The sequence below is a fragment of the Chrysochloris asiatica genome, unplaced genomic scaffold (assembly GCF_000296735.1).
Source record: "Chrysochloris asiatica unplaced genomic scaffold, ChrAsi1.0 scaffold00015, whole genome shotgun sequence".
Taxonomy (NCBI): domain Eukaryota; kingdom Metazoa; phylum Chordata; class Mammalia; order Afrosoricida; family Chrysochloridae; genus Chrysochloris; species Chrysochloris asiatica.
Genome location: NW_006408533.1, coordinates 7,000,362 through 7,018,061, shown reverse-complemented (window position 1 = coordinate 7,018,061; position 17,700 = coordinate 7,000,362). Strand labels below are relative to the sequence as shown.

Genomic DNA, 17,700 nt, shown 5'->3' with positions numbered 1-17,700 from the left:
TGACCAAAGTTGAAGTTTCAGCCTCAGTCACTTCAACTGTATTTTGTTATGTTTTTAATCTTATAAGATACTTAGACTAAATATAGTTAATATGATAATAAATAAATTTAGTCAGCCAGAAATTCTATTTGAAATGTTTGTTTTTACTTTGCGATTTATAACTTAATTTAGATTAGAAGAACTCGTTTCTTTGTTTTGAATTCCTTCAAAGCTTTCCAAGCTGTTAAGTTTAACCACAAAATAAACAATTCTTTGCAAGATGTCATCGGTCAAATTTATTAGATGGGAAGTTGATTTACAGTAGTAACAGGAAAGCATTTCTGGCAAGGAGTATTGGTTTTTGTCTTGTCCCTTAATAATCAAATTGGGGAGTATGAATTATTTATACTACCGACATGACTTTTAGGAATGATGTACTCCCTCTGGTGGAAACTGCTATGAGCCAAAATAAAGTAAATAAGGCCTACTTCAACAGAGTCCAGCTGCATTCAATTCACCAAACATTTATTGAGCATTTACTTTATATATGTTTCTATATTATGAATTTTCAATAAAATAACTACTTCCGTAAAATTTAGCATTATTTTCTAAATATTTTAATGTTTTCAAGTTAATTCAAAACAAACAAGTAGGGGTGCACTTATATATTCTAAATTCATAATTTTACAAATATAGCTATTCCTACTTGTATATTTATAGTGCAATGAGATAAGAATACATCTATGTGATATGTACATATTACGTATAGATAAGTATTTCAGAGGAACTATGTTTTCTTAGATTGGGGTTTCATGAGGTGCATTTCAATGTATTAATATATAAACAGTTAAGGGGAATCATGTCTTTGGGGTAATATAAAGTGAGAAAATAAGTGTGTTTTTTATTTTTGTTGTTGTTGATTCATGCTGTTCCAGCTAACTACTGTGGCTATTTGCACTGAAGCAGCAAGGGATGATAGCTAAAATGTCTACAGATAGAGGGGGGGAAACACAGAAGAAAACATTGACATCCAGCAGAGATTAATACCCAGTGTGCAAAGTGGGTCATCCACAGCATCCATCATGGCTGACATAGGTTTAGAATAATTACAGCATTAATTCTGTGGGATTTAATAGGGTCATAAATATTTGAGACATTCCTTACCAGTATGTATTAAACTTCCCTTGGAATTCAAATTATATTTTAACACACCAAGATCTAAATTTAATGTACAGTATCACATTACCTGAACTGTGACTTAAACTAATGAGAAATATATAAAAGGGTACTGTTAAATTTTTGCTTAATATTAACTATTATCTAAGATGTTTTATAGAAACTGCAAAGAGTTTGCACAGCAGAACCACATAATAAATTGCTTAGAATTCAATTTTTCAATGAACAATACAACCCCAAATGTTATATATTTTTTCTGTTGTAATAAGAGGGTGTAAGGAAAAGAGAATTAGACTGGTTTTCTTATTCATAATGAACTCTGATTGCCACACTTGCTCTATCATCCACTAATATTGATGTTGTACTCAGAAATGTCTTCTTGTATTTTAATGCATAGGAATCACAAGAAATTGAAGAGATACTATTCCCAAGACAATCCACTAAGCACAGTGGCTACCTACAAAGGCAGAAAAGAGACTGGGTCATCCCTCCTATCAACTTGCCAGAAAACTCCAGAGGACCTTTTCCTCAAGAGCTTGTCAGGGTAGGGTGGCATCATTTTGATTGTCTCCATGGCATGTGGCAAACATGAAGTCTAAATGTTTTTACTTACTTTTGTTCAAAGAAAATTTTATGACATATGTATTACAATGAATTATATCTATGTAGATGGAATTTCTGCAATATTGTAGAAAGCTTTCTTCTGATTATTTCATTCTCCGTTGGATTATTTATAGGTAGAGCTATACTTAAGTCCTTTACACTAAGAGAGAGAAAGCTTGTTCACAGCCTTGACCGCCACATATTCATTCACATCTGTTCCAAGCCTGTACTCCCCCGCAGACTCCTAAACAACCTGATCTCGAGAACTGGACTCTTCATGATTATCTTTGCTCTCTGCTTATAGCTTTTGAGCCAAAAAAAATTGAATGACTAAAGGTCCTTACCATTGCTTAAAAAATGTCATCACCAAGTGCATTTGAGAGTTTTGAGAGTTTTGAAAGGGGAGAAAAAAAGGACTTTTGATATTATTAACAGGATCCCTGGGACAGTGCGTAAACAAGCTTTCAAAGCTGAGAAGTGCAGAGTGTCATAAATTGAGAGTTCTCTTGTGAGGATGCAGAAGAAAAAATTACAGATGTTTTAACATTTTTAGTAAAATTAACACATTATTTATTACAAAGAAAAATGAGACAAAGTCATTGCATTCATATTTCTCAAAATGTAAATGTTTCTGTATATGATTAATTTACCATACCACAACACTCTATTTTTAAATAAATCACTTATTTGTATTTATATTCTATTGCAGGACACATTATAATTTAATTTAATGAACAACGTATCTCCCAGATAAAGATGTTTCCTATTGTTCTACCTTAATGGAGGATGAGGAAAACATTTTTTGTTTCAACTTAATAATAATTGACTAAATTCTATCAGTGAATTAAATACATACGTTTAGTGCATGTAGATCTAGTACCATCTCTAAACAGTTTGTCCAATTGGTCCTTTCTGTGGCCTGCCTTCCTTTTCTGTGGCCTGATGTGCTTCCCGGAACTGCTCATCTGTACACTTAGTTTTTCTAAAAATAGTCGCATTTGGAAGAAAAGACAATGAGTCTATAGTGTATACTATTTTGAACACGTAACTATACTTTAAGATCATTCCTTATGCTTTGTTGTTAAGAAGACATTTTCAGGAATCAGTGTTACCTTAAAATTATATGGAAAGCTCTGATTGCAGTAAATATGGTTGTGGTTGTTGCTGCTGCTAAGTATCATCAAGTTGGACTCTGTATAGTCCAAGAGGCAATTGGCGGGGTTTGAGCCATGACCTTGTGGCAGCAGTCCAATGCTTAACCTACAGTGCCACATCAGTGAATAGTGTTGTTGTTGTTAAGTACCGTGGAGTCAGTTACAACTCATAGTGACCCTGCACAGGGTTTCCGAGGCTGTAAATCTTTACGGGAGCAGAAAGCCTCATCTTTCTCCTGCGGAACGGCTGGTAGTTTCAAACTGCCAACCTTGAGGTTAGCAGCCTGATTGGTAACCACTACGCTACCAGATAGCCTTGTGAATAGTGTTAGTACAAATCAAATACAGAAATCTGACTTCCAGCTCAACCAGAATATGAGCGCTCTCTTGTGAGAATTATTCCCACAACCATTTCTTATCATAACTTAGATGGATAAGAATATCCATATTTTATTTTAGTTAAATTGGACATGTGGTCCTGTATTTCTAATATCCTAGCCTAGAAGCAACCAGGATCAAATTTGATGCTTTCAAAACCTATTGTTCCTTAATTTTAACTTTTTGCACTGCTCCTAGTGAGTCTTCTTTTAGATGTAAATGTTGTTCTTGTCTTTCTTGTGACATCTCTTTTTGAAACCTGTTGCCAAGTAGCAAAGGTGAGGAACAGATGTTGGCCAGCATTTCAGTGACACGCCTGAGTTCTGAGCAGAGGTGGTATAGATTTGTAAGGGAGAAAGGGCCCGAGCTGTGGTATGCTCTCTCTGGTAAGTCTCTCTCTTCTTACTTCGATGCTGTTGTCTTCTTGATTCTCAGATCAGGTCCGACAGAGATAAGAACCTTTCACTGAGGTACAGTGTAACTGGACCGGGAGCGGACCAGCCACCAACAGGGATCTTCATCATCAACCCCATCTCAGGTCAGCTGTCAGTGACCAAGCCTCTGGATCGCGAGCAGATAGCCAGATTTCATGTAAGATTTTAATCAACTGATGATTGTATGCATGCCCTTTTGAATGTGTGTGTAATTTGACATATGTCTCTTCAACCGTCTTGAAGCCTTGCTACTAATATTTTTGATCTTCATCAGTAATGTTTTAAGTCCTCTTCACTTTCAGCAAGCAAGATTGTATCATCTGCATATCACAGGTTGTTAATGAGTCTTCCTCGAATCCTGATGCCACGTTTTTCTTCATAGAACCCAGCTTCTCGGATTATTTGCTCAGCATATAAATTGAATAAATATGGTGAAAGAATACAAACTTGTCGCACAACTTTCTTAATTTTAAACCATTCAGTGTTCCCATGTTCTGTTCGAACAACTGCTTCTTGGTCCAGGTACAGATTCCTCATGAGCACAATTAAGTGTTCCGGAAAACTCATATTTAGCAATGTTGTCCATAGCTTGTCATGATTCACACAATCAAAAGCCTTTAGCACAGCCTTCAATATAGATTACATCTCAATGTCAAGAAAACAAAAATCCTCACCACTGGACCAATAAACAACATTCTTATCAATGGAGAAAAGATTGAAGTTGTCAAGGACTTCATTCTTCTTGGATCAACTATCAATACTCACGGAAACAGCAGTCAAGAAATCAAACGACGTATTGCATTAGGCAAATCTGCTGCACAAGACCTTTTTAAAGTGTTGAAGAGCAAAGATGTCATCTTGAGGATTAAGGTGCGCCTGACCCAAGCCATGGTATTTTCAATAACCTCATATGCATGCAAAAGCTGGACAGTGAATAAGGAAGACCGTAGAATGCTTTTGAGTTATGGTGTTGGAGGACAATATTCTAAGTGCCATGGACTGCCCATAGAACCAACAGATCTGTGTTAGAAGAAGTACAGCTAGAGTGCTCTTTGGAGGCCAAGATGGCCAAACATCATCTCTCATACTTCGGACATATTGTCAGGAGGGACCAGTCACTGGAGAAGGATATCATGCTTGGTAAGATGGAGGGTCAGGGAAAAAGAGGAAGACCCCCAACAAGATGGATTGGCCAAGTGGCAGCATCAATGGACTCAAGTGTGGCAACAGTAGCGAGGTTGGCCCAGGATCGGGCAGTGTTTCGTTCTGCTGTGCATAAGGTTGTTACCGACTCGATGGCAACTAACAACAACAACAACTAAGTTTTAAAACCAAAAATGTGTGGGTAGTCTTTTCTGGTTTTTTACAAGTTTTATTTTTATACATTTGATGAATACTCATGGTACAAATGAAACACTACCACAAAATTACCAGAAATCTCATTACTCTTTACACATTGGCACTTGCCTTCAGAAAAGTAACTTAAAACTAGCAATAACAGATTTACATGAATGAGGTCAAAATAGTTTGGTGTAAAATAGATAGAGATCACAACATTTTTGATGGCTGCATAATGTTCCATTGACTGTATATGCTATTTATTAATAGGTTTTCTGTTTTTAGGAATAGTCATTTATGTGTAGATTACAACCTTTATCTGATACTGCTGGCATGATAACTATCCTTAAATTGTTGATGTTAAATGCCATCTTGTCCATTCCAACTCACAGCTACTTTGTACAGGGTTTCTGAGAGCAGCCAACTTTGTAGAGGGTTTGAACCGCCAACCTTGTGGTTAGCAGTCCAGTGCTTATCCTACCTACAGTGTCACACCAGAACTCTAATTTAAATAGAGTCCTAATAAAAAGAACACATTTTTATTTTCTTACTCAACAATGTACCCTTCACAAAGACATATCAGTTTGATATTACACCAAAAGTAGCTTTTTTCTTTCCTCCGTGAATCCTGCCAACACTTGGTTTCATTAATGTTTGGAAATCTGACCAGTCTTTTCTTAAATACATTATCTGTTTTTATTTCTTTGTTTTTATTTTATACTGTTTATTTTTCTTTTACTCATTTTTTTATGTGCCCTGGAGTCGGTTCAGACTTATAGCGACCCTGTACAGGGTTTCTGAGGCTGTAAATCTTTACGGGAGCAGAAAGCCTTGTCTTTCTCCCATGGAACACTTGGTAGTCTCGAACTGCTGACCTTGAGGTTAGCAGCCTGATTTGTAACCACTACACTACCAGAGCTCCTTTAACAGCTCTTTACACATTAGTAATATGTTCATATTTAATAATATGCATATATATTTGAAACTGACTATTCCAGTTTTAAAATACTGGTATAGGGAGTATTTTAGACATCAAGGATTACCTAGTAATAAAATATATATTCAAGAAGACACTAAAAAAATTTTTCTAGCCAAGTTTGACATTTTTCAAAAATAAGATTCTAGCGTGTGTGTGTATATATATATATATATTAGTTTCATAAAAGAACTAATTTTTCACAGAAGCTTGCTAAAGGTAACATAATAGATTAGTCTCTCATTAGACTGGTCTGTAACTCCAATATATGAATAACAACAACATCAATACCAAAACCGAAAAACTACGCATCTTTTTTTTTATATGATTTCTAGATATCTACAATCTTGTGGTAAGAATTAGATTTATTCAGGTAATTGTTTTTATAAATTCCTTGGCCTCCAAATAACTAAAATAGTGGTACTCATAACAAGATAGAAATATTCTTAAATTGCATGGCTGATTCAGAATTGAGAAATGTGTTCATTCAAAACAGTGTATTAAATAAGTCAAAGTAAAAAAACCTTCATAGATGTTATAAAAGTAGTCATAAAAAATACTGTTTCACATGTTAAATAACCATTAAATAAAAAGAGGAATATATTAATGCTTCATTAACTTGGTAAAGCATATCAAATAGAAATCACTAGATAATATGAAACCCAAATGGAAAACCATAGAATCATTTTCATTCCAGAGAAGCAATTCACTGGAACACTACACAGCCATCAAAATGAATGAAATGGATCTCCATGTACTGAATGAAAACATTTTGAAGTGACTCTGCTAAAAGTAACTGAGTGATTAGGTTTATTTTAAAAATATATATGAAATTTCTAGAAGACTACCCATAAAACTGAAAACTGGCTTTATTGGGAGAGGAACAATTATATATTCACATAACTTCACTGTATATAGTGACTTTTACAGTTGGGGGGAGGGAGGAACAATTCAGTGTCAAAATTCCCTATTTACTTTTAATGTGGTCTAACTTATTTCTGTTAATCTCCATGACTGGTCTGTTCCAATACCACATATTTAATTATTCTGATTTTATCATATGCACTGGTTTAGCAAGACGACTTTGGAGCTGAATAAAAGTGAGCTTTGTATATTACTTAGCTTTCCTGAAGCTCAGATTTTTTTTTTTTTTTTAACCTTAAATTGCAGGTAATTTCTTCATCACTCTGTTATATATGTCTTAAATGATTTAAAATCCATAAATCTCTAAGCACAATGCCTAGCATACAGTAAGTGGTGGCTTTTTGCCACAACGTCTACTCTATAATTATATGGAGTTGAGCTAACTTAAAATTTGATGGGCAAAGTAGCTTTGTTTTCAGCTTCTCAGTCCATTCTTGCTATGTTAGTAGCATGGCGATTGTATGCTTTATTATCTTTCTCAAGTCTTGAATCTCTTAACTAGTTTTGGTTTCTAATGATTTTTGCAGTTGAGGGCACATGCTGTGGATATTAATGGAAACCAAGTGGAGAATCCCATTGACATTGTCATCAATGTCATTGATATGAATGATAATAGACCTGAGTTCTTACACCAGGTCTGGAATGGGACAGTTCCTGAGGGATCAAAGCCTGGTAAGTTTGGAGGCAGTAATTCAGAGGTAACTTCAGGAACTGCAGAATCATCCCGCTCTGTTACATAAGTAAGAAAAAGAGAAATCATGTCAGCCTTTTAGTGTAATTTTCTCTCATTCATAATGCTTTTAGGGAAAAAAGGAAGGTAATTTGGGAATAAAAATGAAGAGAGAAAACAGAAGGATATGACTCTCACAGCCCACAATAATTTTGTCCCACCTTTGAAAAAATATATACTATGATATTTGATTCTGTATGGTAAAATGTATAGGAAATTTTTGTTCTGCTATAGTTGACGTAGCTACTGTAGGTAGCAGTACCAGAAGATCAGGACTTTTCCCTGTTAATCATATTGTTCTTGGCAATAACTGAAGTGCATTTGGAAAGCCTTGAAGACACTTGGGACCAGGTGGTAAGACAGAAGGGATTTTGTGACAGCTGTGATTGTTGCCCCCTCAATACACTAGATATTTACACTCAGGATAGCCCCTAGATGGGCCTTCGCTGGCCTCGCCTTTTTAACTAGTGTATATGACAGTGACCTGGACCAGAACAGCAGTTGCCAAAAGCCTCTCAGCATTGTAAAGTGGTTCTTGACCAAGATTTTAGATGTCTTGTGTCGAAAACTCTATATGTATATTTCAGTCCCAATAGGATGACAAAGTCAGGAAGACTTATTAAGTTTGAAGAACTAGTGGATGAGAAAATCAGTGCATATGATAAGGGTAAAAGTTTGTATTTGGCCAGTCTACATGAGGTGATTTGGTTTGGAGGGAAACTGAACTAGATATATTATGTTTGGCGCTGTTGTGTGGCGCTGTAGGATAAACACTGGACTACTAGCCACAAGTTGGCGGTTTAGACCCACCAGGTGCTCCTCAGAGAGCCCTATAAGGGTTACTATTAGTCAGAACTGACTTGACGCCACTTAACAACAACTTATTATTATTTTTTTGTATTTTGAAAAGTTTCCATCTTAAAAACTGTGCTTTAGATTGTTTTTGTCATTTACACCATCTGTGTCAATAATCGGAGTCCTAGTGTGGCACTGGGCAACAAGGTGGTGGTTCAACCACCTTGTGGTGGTTCAAACTCAACAAGTTGCTCCTCAGAAACCCTATACAGGGTCGCTATGAATCGGAACCAACTCAATGGCACTTACCAACATATCAGTAATGTCTGATGTTCTCTTACCACATAATCTTTATGGATAAAATAAACTGTGCTGTAAGATGCTGATTTTCACTGGTCCAAGAGTGCTTCTCCACATCCTTGGCTAGGGTAGGAGGAAACTTGCCTCCTGGGGCTCCTCCAGAGTAAATTGTTCATAGTAGACTATTCCTGTCTTTTAAAACACTATACAGTCAAAGCATGTTCTGCATAACCTTTCTAAGGCACATGTAGTATACGAATATTAAAAGGATACATAAACTTTGGACTCTTGCCAATAGAATTTTCTTAATCTTTTATTTTTACCTCTATTATAGCAAATGTTTTAAAAAAGTACTACTTCACAAAAATTGTTAAAAGTAAATGTTTAAAGATATATTTATTATCCATTTGACCATATTTTTCAATCTCAGTCTCCCGTAAATGATAACCATTCAATGATCACTAGAAGTAGAGATAATCTCATGAGGATATTTCCTGTGCTTATTTTACAACCTTTGTAAACTTTCTTCTAGGGAAGATTTGATGATGTGTTGAATCTCGATTCAACTCCATTGTATTCAATAACAAGGCTCATGATTTCGAATCATCGTTTTTTGTTGTATCCATTCGTTAATTCTACAGATGTTTACAGAACATGTGTTCAGTGGTAGACAGTGTTCTGACATTAAGGAAACAGTGGAAATAAGCCCAATTGGCAATTGGAACTTAAATTCTAGTGGGAGTTCAAAAAAAAGATATAAAACAAGCAAATACACAATATAGCTTTGTTGTTGTTGTTGAGGGCTGTCGAGTTGGTTTCAATTCATAGTGACCTTATTATAGGGTTTCAGAGCAGCAGCTTGTGGGTTTGAACTGTGACCGTTTGGTTAGCAGTCAAGTGCTTATCCTACAGCATCACACTGTAGTAGTTGTTAAGTGTTGTGGCATCAGTTCTGACTCATAGCGACCCTGTATAGGATTTCTGAGGAGCGGCTTAGCTTGAACTGCCAACCTTGCGGTTCAGACTGACCTTGCAGTCCACCACATGAATGCACAATGCCACACCAGGTCTCCCTCTAGCACCCAACAATGTAGGTTTATTGTTAAGTGCTGTCTAGTCATAACAACCTTGTATAGGGTTTCTGAGGAGTGGCTTTGCATTTGAACTGCCGACCTTGTGGTTAGTATTGATAGTTGACTTTGGGGGAAAAAAAGTCAGGGTGTGGAGAGAACATTTGCCTTAGGTTTTTTAGAGGGGCAAGCTCTCTGAAGAGAGATTTGAGTAATGTTGCCAAGGTGTGGTTCATTCTGGGGTAAAAGTGTATCTTTTGGCAAACCAGTTGCCATGGATCTGACTCTAACTCTTGACAACTCATCATGCCTCAGAGAAGAACTATACTCCATAGGGTTTTCAAAGACTGTGATCTTTCAGAAACAGATCTTGGCTCCTTTGTTTCTAGATGTCTGTAGGTGTATTTGAACCATTACCCTAGTGCTTAACCATTACCTACCCAGGGACCTCTGTGCCATCTAGAGGAAACAGCAAAGGCTAGAGATAGAAACTTCTGTAATTAAATTCTTAAAAGAAAAGCACCCCATAGGAAATATCATCATAAGTAATAACTACTTTTGTCTCTCCTTCTAGATTAAAGTTTTTCCTAGCAAGTTTGAACCTATTTGGGGCTAATGTTTTGTAGATTTCCTTTCCAAAATATCTTACAACTTCAAATCCCTAAGTTGGTTGCAATGTTCTTTTAATCTCCCAGGAAATAATGAGCCACAATGTCAAATCCCTATTCAATGTACCAAAACAGTAATGCATGAAATGGTTGCTTATGGCCTGAATAAATGGAGTGTGCCTCGTTATGCACACAGCTTACTTTCAGAGAGTGACTTAGGCATTGGGGAGAATCATGCTCTGCATGCTATTTAAGACATTACTGCATAATGAAAGAAAATATGGCAGAGGGAAGGAACCAGTGGCCACGAAATGTTTCTAACTGCATCTGTATTATTATTTGCACTTTACATAAACAAAGGTCTATAGTGATACTGTTTAAAATTGTAATGTGAATTTTCCTACTCAGTTATGTGAAAATACAGTATAAATGTGTGCTTTTTTATAATCTTCCTTTCAACTATCTAAACCATGTTTTATATTTCTTAAGTGCGTACTGCTCTTAATAGTAATCAAGTCTAAATGATTAAATGTTTGTTTTTAAAAAGTAAAACTGCGATTTATCCAAAAGTTAAATATAACTTTTACTAGGCAACTCCGAAATGAAAGGTAACCACTCGTTTACCATGTGTGCTGTTTTCTCTAGGAACATATGTGATGACTGTCACTGCAATTGATGCTGATGATCCAAATGCCCTAAATGGGATGTTGAGGTACAGAATCCTGTCTCAGGCACCAAGCACCCCGTCACCCAACATGTTTACAATCAACAATGAAACTGGTGATATTATCACAGTGGCAGCTGGACTTGATAGAGAAGTAAGCCTACCAAAATCTATATTTCAGTTTGTTTTAATCGTAGAGTATCACATGCACTTTACCTCCAGGTAATTTCATATATCCATAATATTATTCAAATATTGCTTTTTATTAAAAAATCTACTGCATTTGTTTTTCTTACAAGACTTCAAATTGATTAAACTACATCTGCATCCTAAATGAATCACCGCTAGTCTCTCTATATATGATTATTGATTAAGTTAAGCCATTTTTTTGGTATCAAATTAATTTGATTAATTTTTAATGGGTGATTTTTTGGTTTTCCTTTACATGCAAAAATTTTGTGAGCAATTGTACTAAAATTCATGTCCAACTAATTCCTTACAATTTGTATTTTTAAGAGGGTGCAAACGACATGTATGTAATTAATGTTTTGTAGCTCCTGATTTAATTTATGAAGAAGATTCTCTTCCTTAGAACTTGCCCTTAAACTCTTAAGATGAATTTATGTAATAACAAGTTTCAACACTGGTAACTGCATTAATATTGCCAACAAGCCATTAAAGTTATAAATGCTGAGAAACATGCTTCTGGCATGGTGTTCTGTTGAAAGAAAGACACAAAATGTTGAATGTATGGAAATGTTATTATTATGTGATTTCACAGTCTGAGAGGGAATGGGTGTTCTAGTTCATTGCAGGTAGATTGTCTCCCTATAACAGACCTCAACCCACCATCCTCCTATCCTGCATTCCTCCTAACTTTCTTCATGTTTCTGCTTATGTTTTTACTAAAAACTCTAGGCCTAGTGAATCTTTTTACATTCTTTCTCTATTCTGTTTTGACCATTTTCTTATAGATTTTCAAGGTCATTATTTTCACCATCAGTAATAATTGTTTGAGTGAATTATCAAAGTGTCAAGTTATAAAGATACCTGCTTCATAGATTTTTGGCTGAGCCAGCTCTTACTGTAATGATACTTCAGATTATACATGTCAATAGGAAACATTATACCTACCGTAATAAATATTATTGACAAGGATTTTAGGAGTTGGTTTTTATGTTGTTTTATTTCCTTAGTAGCATTCACTTGCACTGGATCGAAGAAAACATTACTATTGCAATTAATTATATACACAAGATAGTGCTAGAAGCAGTATAATAAAGTAACATGAGCCAGTCACGATTACTTTATTCACAACTGAGCTGAGAGCCTCATTTAGAAACTAGAGGGATGCCTATTACCTTATAGCTATTAGCTTCCAGATGTCAACGGTTCTTATGCGAGGAGTATTTGGGGTCAGAGATTATTGAAATGCATTTCGTTTTTGTGATAGTATTTTTAGTCCATAGTATTTGGAATATGTATGTTTGCTCAACTCTTCCATTCCTGAATGAAATACTGCTTTCAAATGATAAACTCAGCATGAATGCCATAGTTTATAGGGAAATATAAAGTATTTTTCAGTGTACTTTCTTGAGTGGTCACGTAGGAAGTAGGGATGTTGGTGGGTGTTTTCAAGTCTCTTCTGACTCCTAGACAGGGACCTTATCTACAACAAAACAAAGCTCTGCAGGGTCCTACATCATCATCACGATTGTAACTATGTTTGAGCCCACTGTAGCAGGCATTGTCAGTCCACTTGTTGAGGATCTTCCTGTTTTCACTGACCCTTTAGCTTACCAAGCAGAACAGCCTTCTCCAGGGTCTGGTCCTTCCTTAGTAGCATGTCCCAAATCTGTAAGACAAACTCTTCCATCTGGACTTGTTCCAACACAGATTTGTTTATTTTGATGGCAGGCTGTGATATATTCAAAATTCTTTGCCGTGAATTCTTTGGTTGCAATGACTGAAAATACTATGGCTTGGATAAAGTGCAACTTAGTCTTCAAAGTGCCACCGGTGAACACTTTAAAGAGGTCTTTTACAGCATATTTGCCCAGTGCAATATATCATTTGATTTCTTAACTGCTGCTTCCATGAGTGTTGAATTATGGCTCTAAATACAATTAAATCCTAGAAAACTTCAGTATTTTCACTATGTATGATAATGTTTCTTATTGGTCTAGTTCTAAGGACTTTTGTTTTATACATGTTAAGGTATAATCCATAGTGAAGGCTGTAATCTTTGATCTTCCATCAGTTAAGTATTTTAATTCTGCTTTGCTGTCAGCAAGCAAGATTTTGTCATTTTCATATCACAGGTAGTTAATGAGTCTTCCTCCTACCCTGATGCCAGCTACGTTCTTCTTCATGTAGTCCAGCTTCTTAGATTATTTGATCAGCATAGAGTTTGAATAAGTATGTGAAACAATACAACAGTGATATACACCTTTCCTGATTTTAAACCACACACTATCCCATCATTATTCTATTATAACAGCTGACTATTGGTCTATGTACAGATTTGCTTGAGCACAATTGTTATTGTTGTGAAGTGCTATTGAGTCGGTTCCGACCCACAGTGACTCTTTATAGGGTTTCTGAGGAGCAGCTGGTGAGTTTGAACCACTGACCTTGCAGTTCAAACAGATTTGCAGTCTAGCACATTAACCCAAAGCGCCACACAGCACAATTAAGTGTTTTAAATTCCCGTTCTTCGCAATTTAAAACACTTAACATCAGTAAGTTGTTATGCTCCACAGTTGAATGCCTTTATGTAGTGAATAAAATGTTAACGTCTTTCTTGTATTTTTTTGCTTTTAGCCTACATTTGTCTGACATCAGCAGTGAAATCCATTATTCTACATCTTTTCTGAATCCAGCTTGAATTTCTGACAGTTCCTTGTCAATGTACTGTTACAATCATTCATTATATTCAGAATAATTTTACTTATGTGTGATCAGTGATATAATTTGATAATCACCATATTCCATTGGATCACCTCTCTTTGGAATAGGCATGTATCTGGATCTCTTTTAGTTTTGTTTGGCCAGGTAGTGGTTTTCCAGATTTCTTGGCATAGTCTGCCAATGTTGTATCCTTTTGTTAAAGCACCCTTATTGGTATGCCGTCAGTTCCTGGAGCCTCGTTCTTCACCAGTGCCTTCAGTGCAGCTTGGACTTTAGTACCATCGCTTCTTTATTGCATGTTACCTACTGAAATGATTAAACTCTGTATTCTTCTGAGGTTTCCTGCATAGAATCCTTTAAGTTTTTTCTTCAGTTCTTTCAGTTTGAACACTGACAAGAGGATATTCTTCACTTTTGGTTTTCTAACTCTAGGTTTTTGCACATTTCAATTTAACACTTCATCTTTTCTAGTCGCCCTTTATTCTTTTCAGGTATTATATAATCATTTCTTAACATACATTTTAGACAGTGTATGTTCAAGAGTAAGTGTAAGAATCTCTTTTGACATCCATTTTGGTCCCGTCCCTGCCCCCCACCTTTTAGTTTCTTTAAGTATGATGTCCTTGATGTCATCAGTTCGTCTCATCCACAGTCATTAGTGTTCAATGTATGAAATTTATTCTTGAGATGGTCTCTGTATTCAGATGGGATATACTCAAGTATGTACTTGGGTTTTTGTGGACTTGTTTGCATTTTCTTCAACTTCAACTTGAATTTGCTTATGAGCAATTGGTAGTCTGTTCCACAGTCAGTCTGTGGCCATGTTTTGACTGATGATATCGATCTCCATGATTGATCTCTTTTCACAGATGTGTTCAATTTGATTCTTGTGTATTCCATTCGTTGAGGTCCACGTGTGCAGTTCGTGTTTATGATGAATAGGTATTTCCAAGGCATTGGTGTTACAAAATTCTGTTATGCAATCTCAGGCATCATTTCTATTATCAAGGTCATTTCTTCATATGATCCTTTTTTTCTTGGTTTCCAATTTTTACATTCTAATCACCGGTAATGATCAATGCATTTTGATCGCATATTTGATCAACTTCTGATTACAGAAGTTGGTAAAAATCTGTAATTTCATCTTTGGCATTAATTGTTACTAAGAGCTGTTGAGTCAGTTCCAACTCATACTGACCCTGTACAGGGTTTTTGAAGAGTGGCTGGTAGTTTTAAACCACCAACTTTGCAGTTAGCAGTCCAATGCTTATTCAACAGGGCCACACCAGGACTTCTGTGGCATTAGTAGTTGATACATACATTTGAATATTGTCCTATAAATTGGTTTTCCTCAGAGTCATGTTAATTTCCTATCATTGACAGCATCTTACTTCAGGATAGATCTTGAAATGTTCTTTTTGATGAAGAGTAAGACTCTGTTCTTCCTCAATTTGTCATTTTTGGTATAGTAAACCACATTATATCCAATTCAAAATTCCAGTCTGTCTCAACTCACTCATTCCTAGGATCTCAGTCTTCAAGTGTACCATTTCATTTTTGACAACATTCAATTTTTCCTCGAATCGTACTTTGTACATTCTACATTCCAGTTATTAATGGATGTTTGCAACTATTTCTTCTCATTTTGAATTTGTCCATGGTTTTCTCATCTAACAATGCTAATAATTTTCTCTCATTCTTACACGATTTTTAGGTGCAGAAATGGGGCTTCATCTTGTTTTCATTCAGTAATATTCCTATCACATTTTATTTGTTTTATGAAAAGAGATTGAGAGTATTAAAGATCATTTCACTAAAGAAGACTAATGATGTTTAAAAATCAAAGAGACTTCTTTCAATTTTCAGGATGAAAGTCTCAAGTCAGACTATGCTTTTGGTTAAGTAGATCCTGCAATGGATGGAAGCAGTGATTCACTAACCCCTGATGAAGCTAATGTAGAAATGGATTTAAAGCTAGAGAACCAGGGGTTAGATGCTGTATGACAAATAACTTCCTGACAGTGAAATTATTAAACACAATAATGAATTATGATGGAAAATTATGGAAAAAACTTTGTTTTCTGAAAGTCATTTGGCATAGCAAAAATTGTATCTCTCTCAGATGGTTTATGGTAATTCTGCCTGGGGCCAGCAGGAGAAATTGCTTTGACTTTTTGAGGCCTCATCCAAGCCGCAAATTTTTTTTTTTTTTTTTATTTCTAATAAAATCCACAGTTTCTTTTCTGTCAAAAGTAATTTCACTTGTCATTCTCCAAGGATATATGACACTTTTAAGTGACTGAACTTCAGATCATTGAAATGCTTACTGCAATTCAGGCTTTTTTCTTTTTCTTTAATAATCTACAGGTTTAAAAATTACACATTCTTTTGGTTCTCCAGGCATAATGTAGTATCCACCATCGTTTTCCGTCTTCATTTTTCGTAAATCTCTATTGAGCATTCCTGTTTTGTCACTCAGTGTTGCATCTTCATGGTGTCTTCTGTTTGCTCTAGCCCCTTTTTGCTCAAGTCAGCTCCTGTATTTCACAGTCATTGCCAGGGACTCAGCCCCCACTCCAGTGGTTCTGCGTCCTGGCTCTATCCATTTCAGGATGTGCAATCTGCAGGGAATTCAGCTCCTGAATCTGAAAAATGAGGATAATAATATTACCTACTTTATGGGGTGGATATAATCATCATGGAGGAAGATGCATAAAGTATTCAGCACAATGCCCAGTAAATGTTGTTGTTGTTGTTGTTGAATGCTTTCGAGTTGGTTCCAACTCAGAACAACACTGTATAGGGTTTCCAAGGAGCAGCTGGTAGGTTTGGACTGCCGACCTTGCAATCAAAAGTCCAGTGGTGATCCTACAGGGCTTTACCAGGCCTCCGCCCCATAAATACTAGCTCTCATTTTCCCTGTTGTCATCATGAACAACAGCAGCAGCATCTGCTGTATAAAGATTTTCACTTTTACTTATCTTTAGAATTCTTACAGCAAAGCGAAATGGTATTCTGGATTTCAAGCCTTTTGCTTGTGTCTCAACTCCTTATTCTATGCTGAAATAAATGCTCTCCTTTTTTCTGTTGTATCTCCAGTCTTCCCTTCTCTACAGATTCCTACCTCATGATCTGTAAACATGCTGAGTCTCCGCCATGAAAAAATGCCTCCCCATAGTCCATTGGATGAAGCCAGAGCTCTTTAACATGGAGTTACAGTGCTGCTATGACTTTGGCGCCAGAATCTCTTGTCTCCAACATACAAGCAAATAATACCCAACGACTCATACATGTCCCTGCTCAAATCTAAAGTGTTATATTCTTTTCCTGCTGTCTCCTCTACCGAATAGTCCTTTCACAACTTTTATGTTAACAGGTTAGCTCTCCTCCTTCATCAGGCTGGCCCCTACCTTCTGAAACGCAGACCTGAGCCCATCCTCTGGGCACCGCAGTAACCTGTTATGTAGAAATGACACCTGGATTCTTATTCCTAATATTCAGTGATACATCGTTGTTCTCATCCTTTACCCTGAACAGGGACCCTGAAGAAACTGTCACACTTTTAGCCTTTCACTTCCAGGTCAACACTAGACTTCTCAAAGGGCAATTTGCACGTACAGTGCACACATATTCTGACTTTCTTGGAGCACACAACTAGAGT

At 36.2% G+C, this 17,700-nt stretch overlaps 1 protein-coding gene across 1 annotated transcript in view; it reads left to right on the top strand.

Moving 5' to 3' along the window:
* Positions 1-17,700, top strand: part of CDH2 (cadherin 2, type 1, N-cadherin (neuronal)) — a 325,309-nt gene that overhangs the window by 239,877 nt on the left and 67,732 nt on the right. The window contains exons 4-7 of the mRNA XM_006835040.1: positions 1,553-1,699; positions 3,726-3,881; positions 7,490-7,634; positions 11,111-11,283. Coding sequence (XP_006835103.1) covers positions 1,553-1,699; positions 3,726-3,881; positions 7,490-7,634; positions 11,111-11,283 — 621 coding nt within the window. The remainder of the gene's footprint in view (positions 1-1,552; positions 1,700-3,725; positions 3,882-7,489; positions 7,635-11,110; positions 11,284-17,700) is intronic.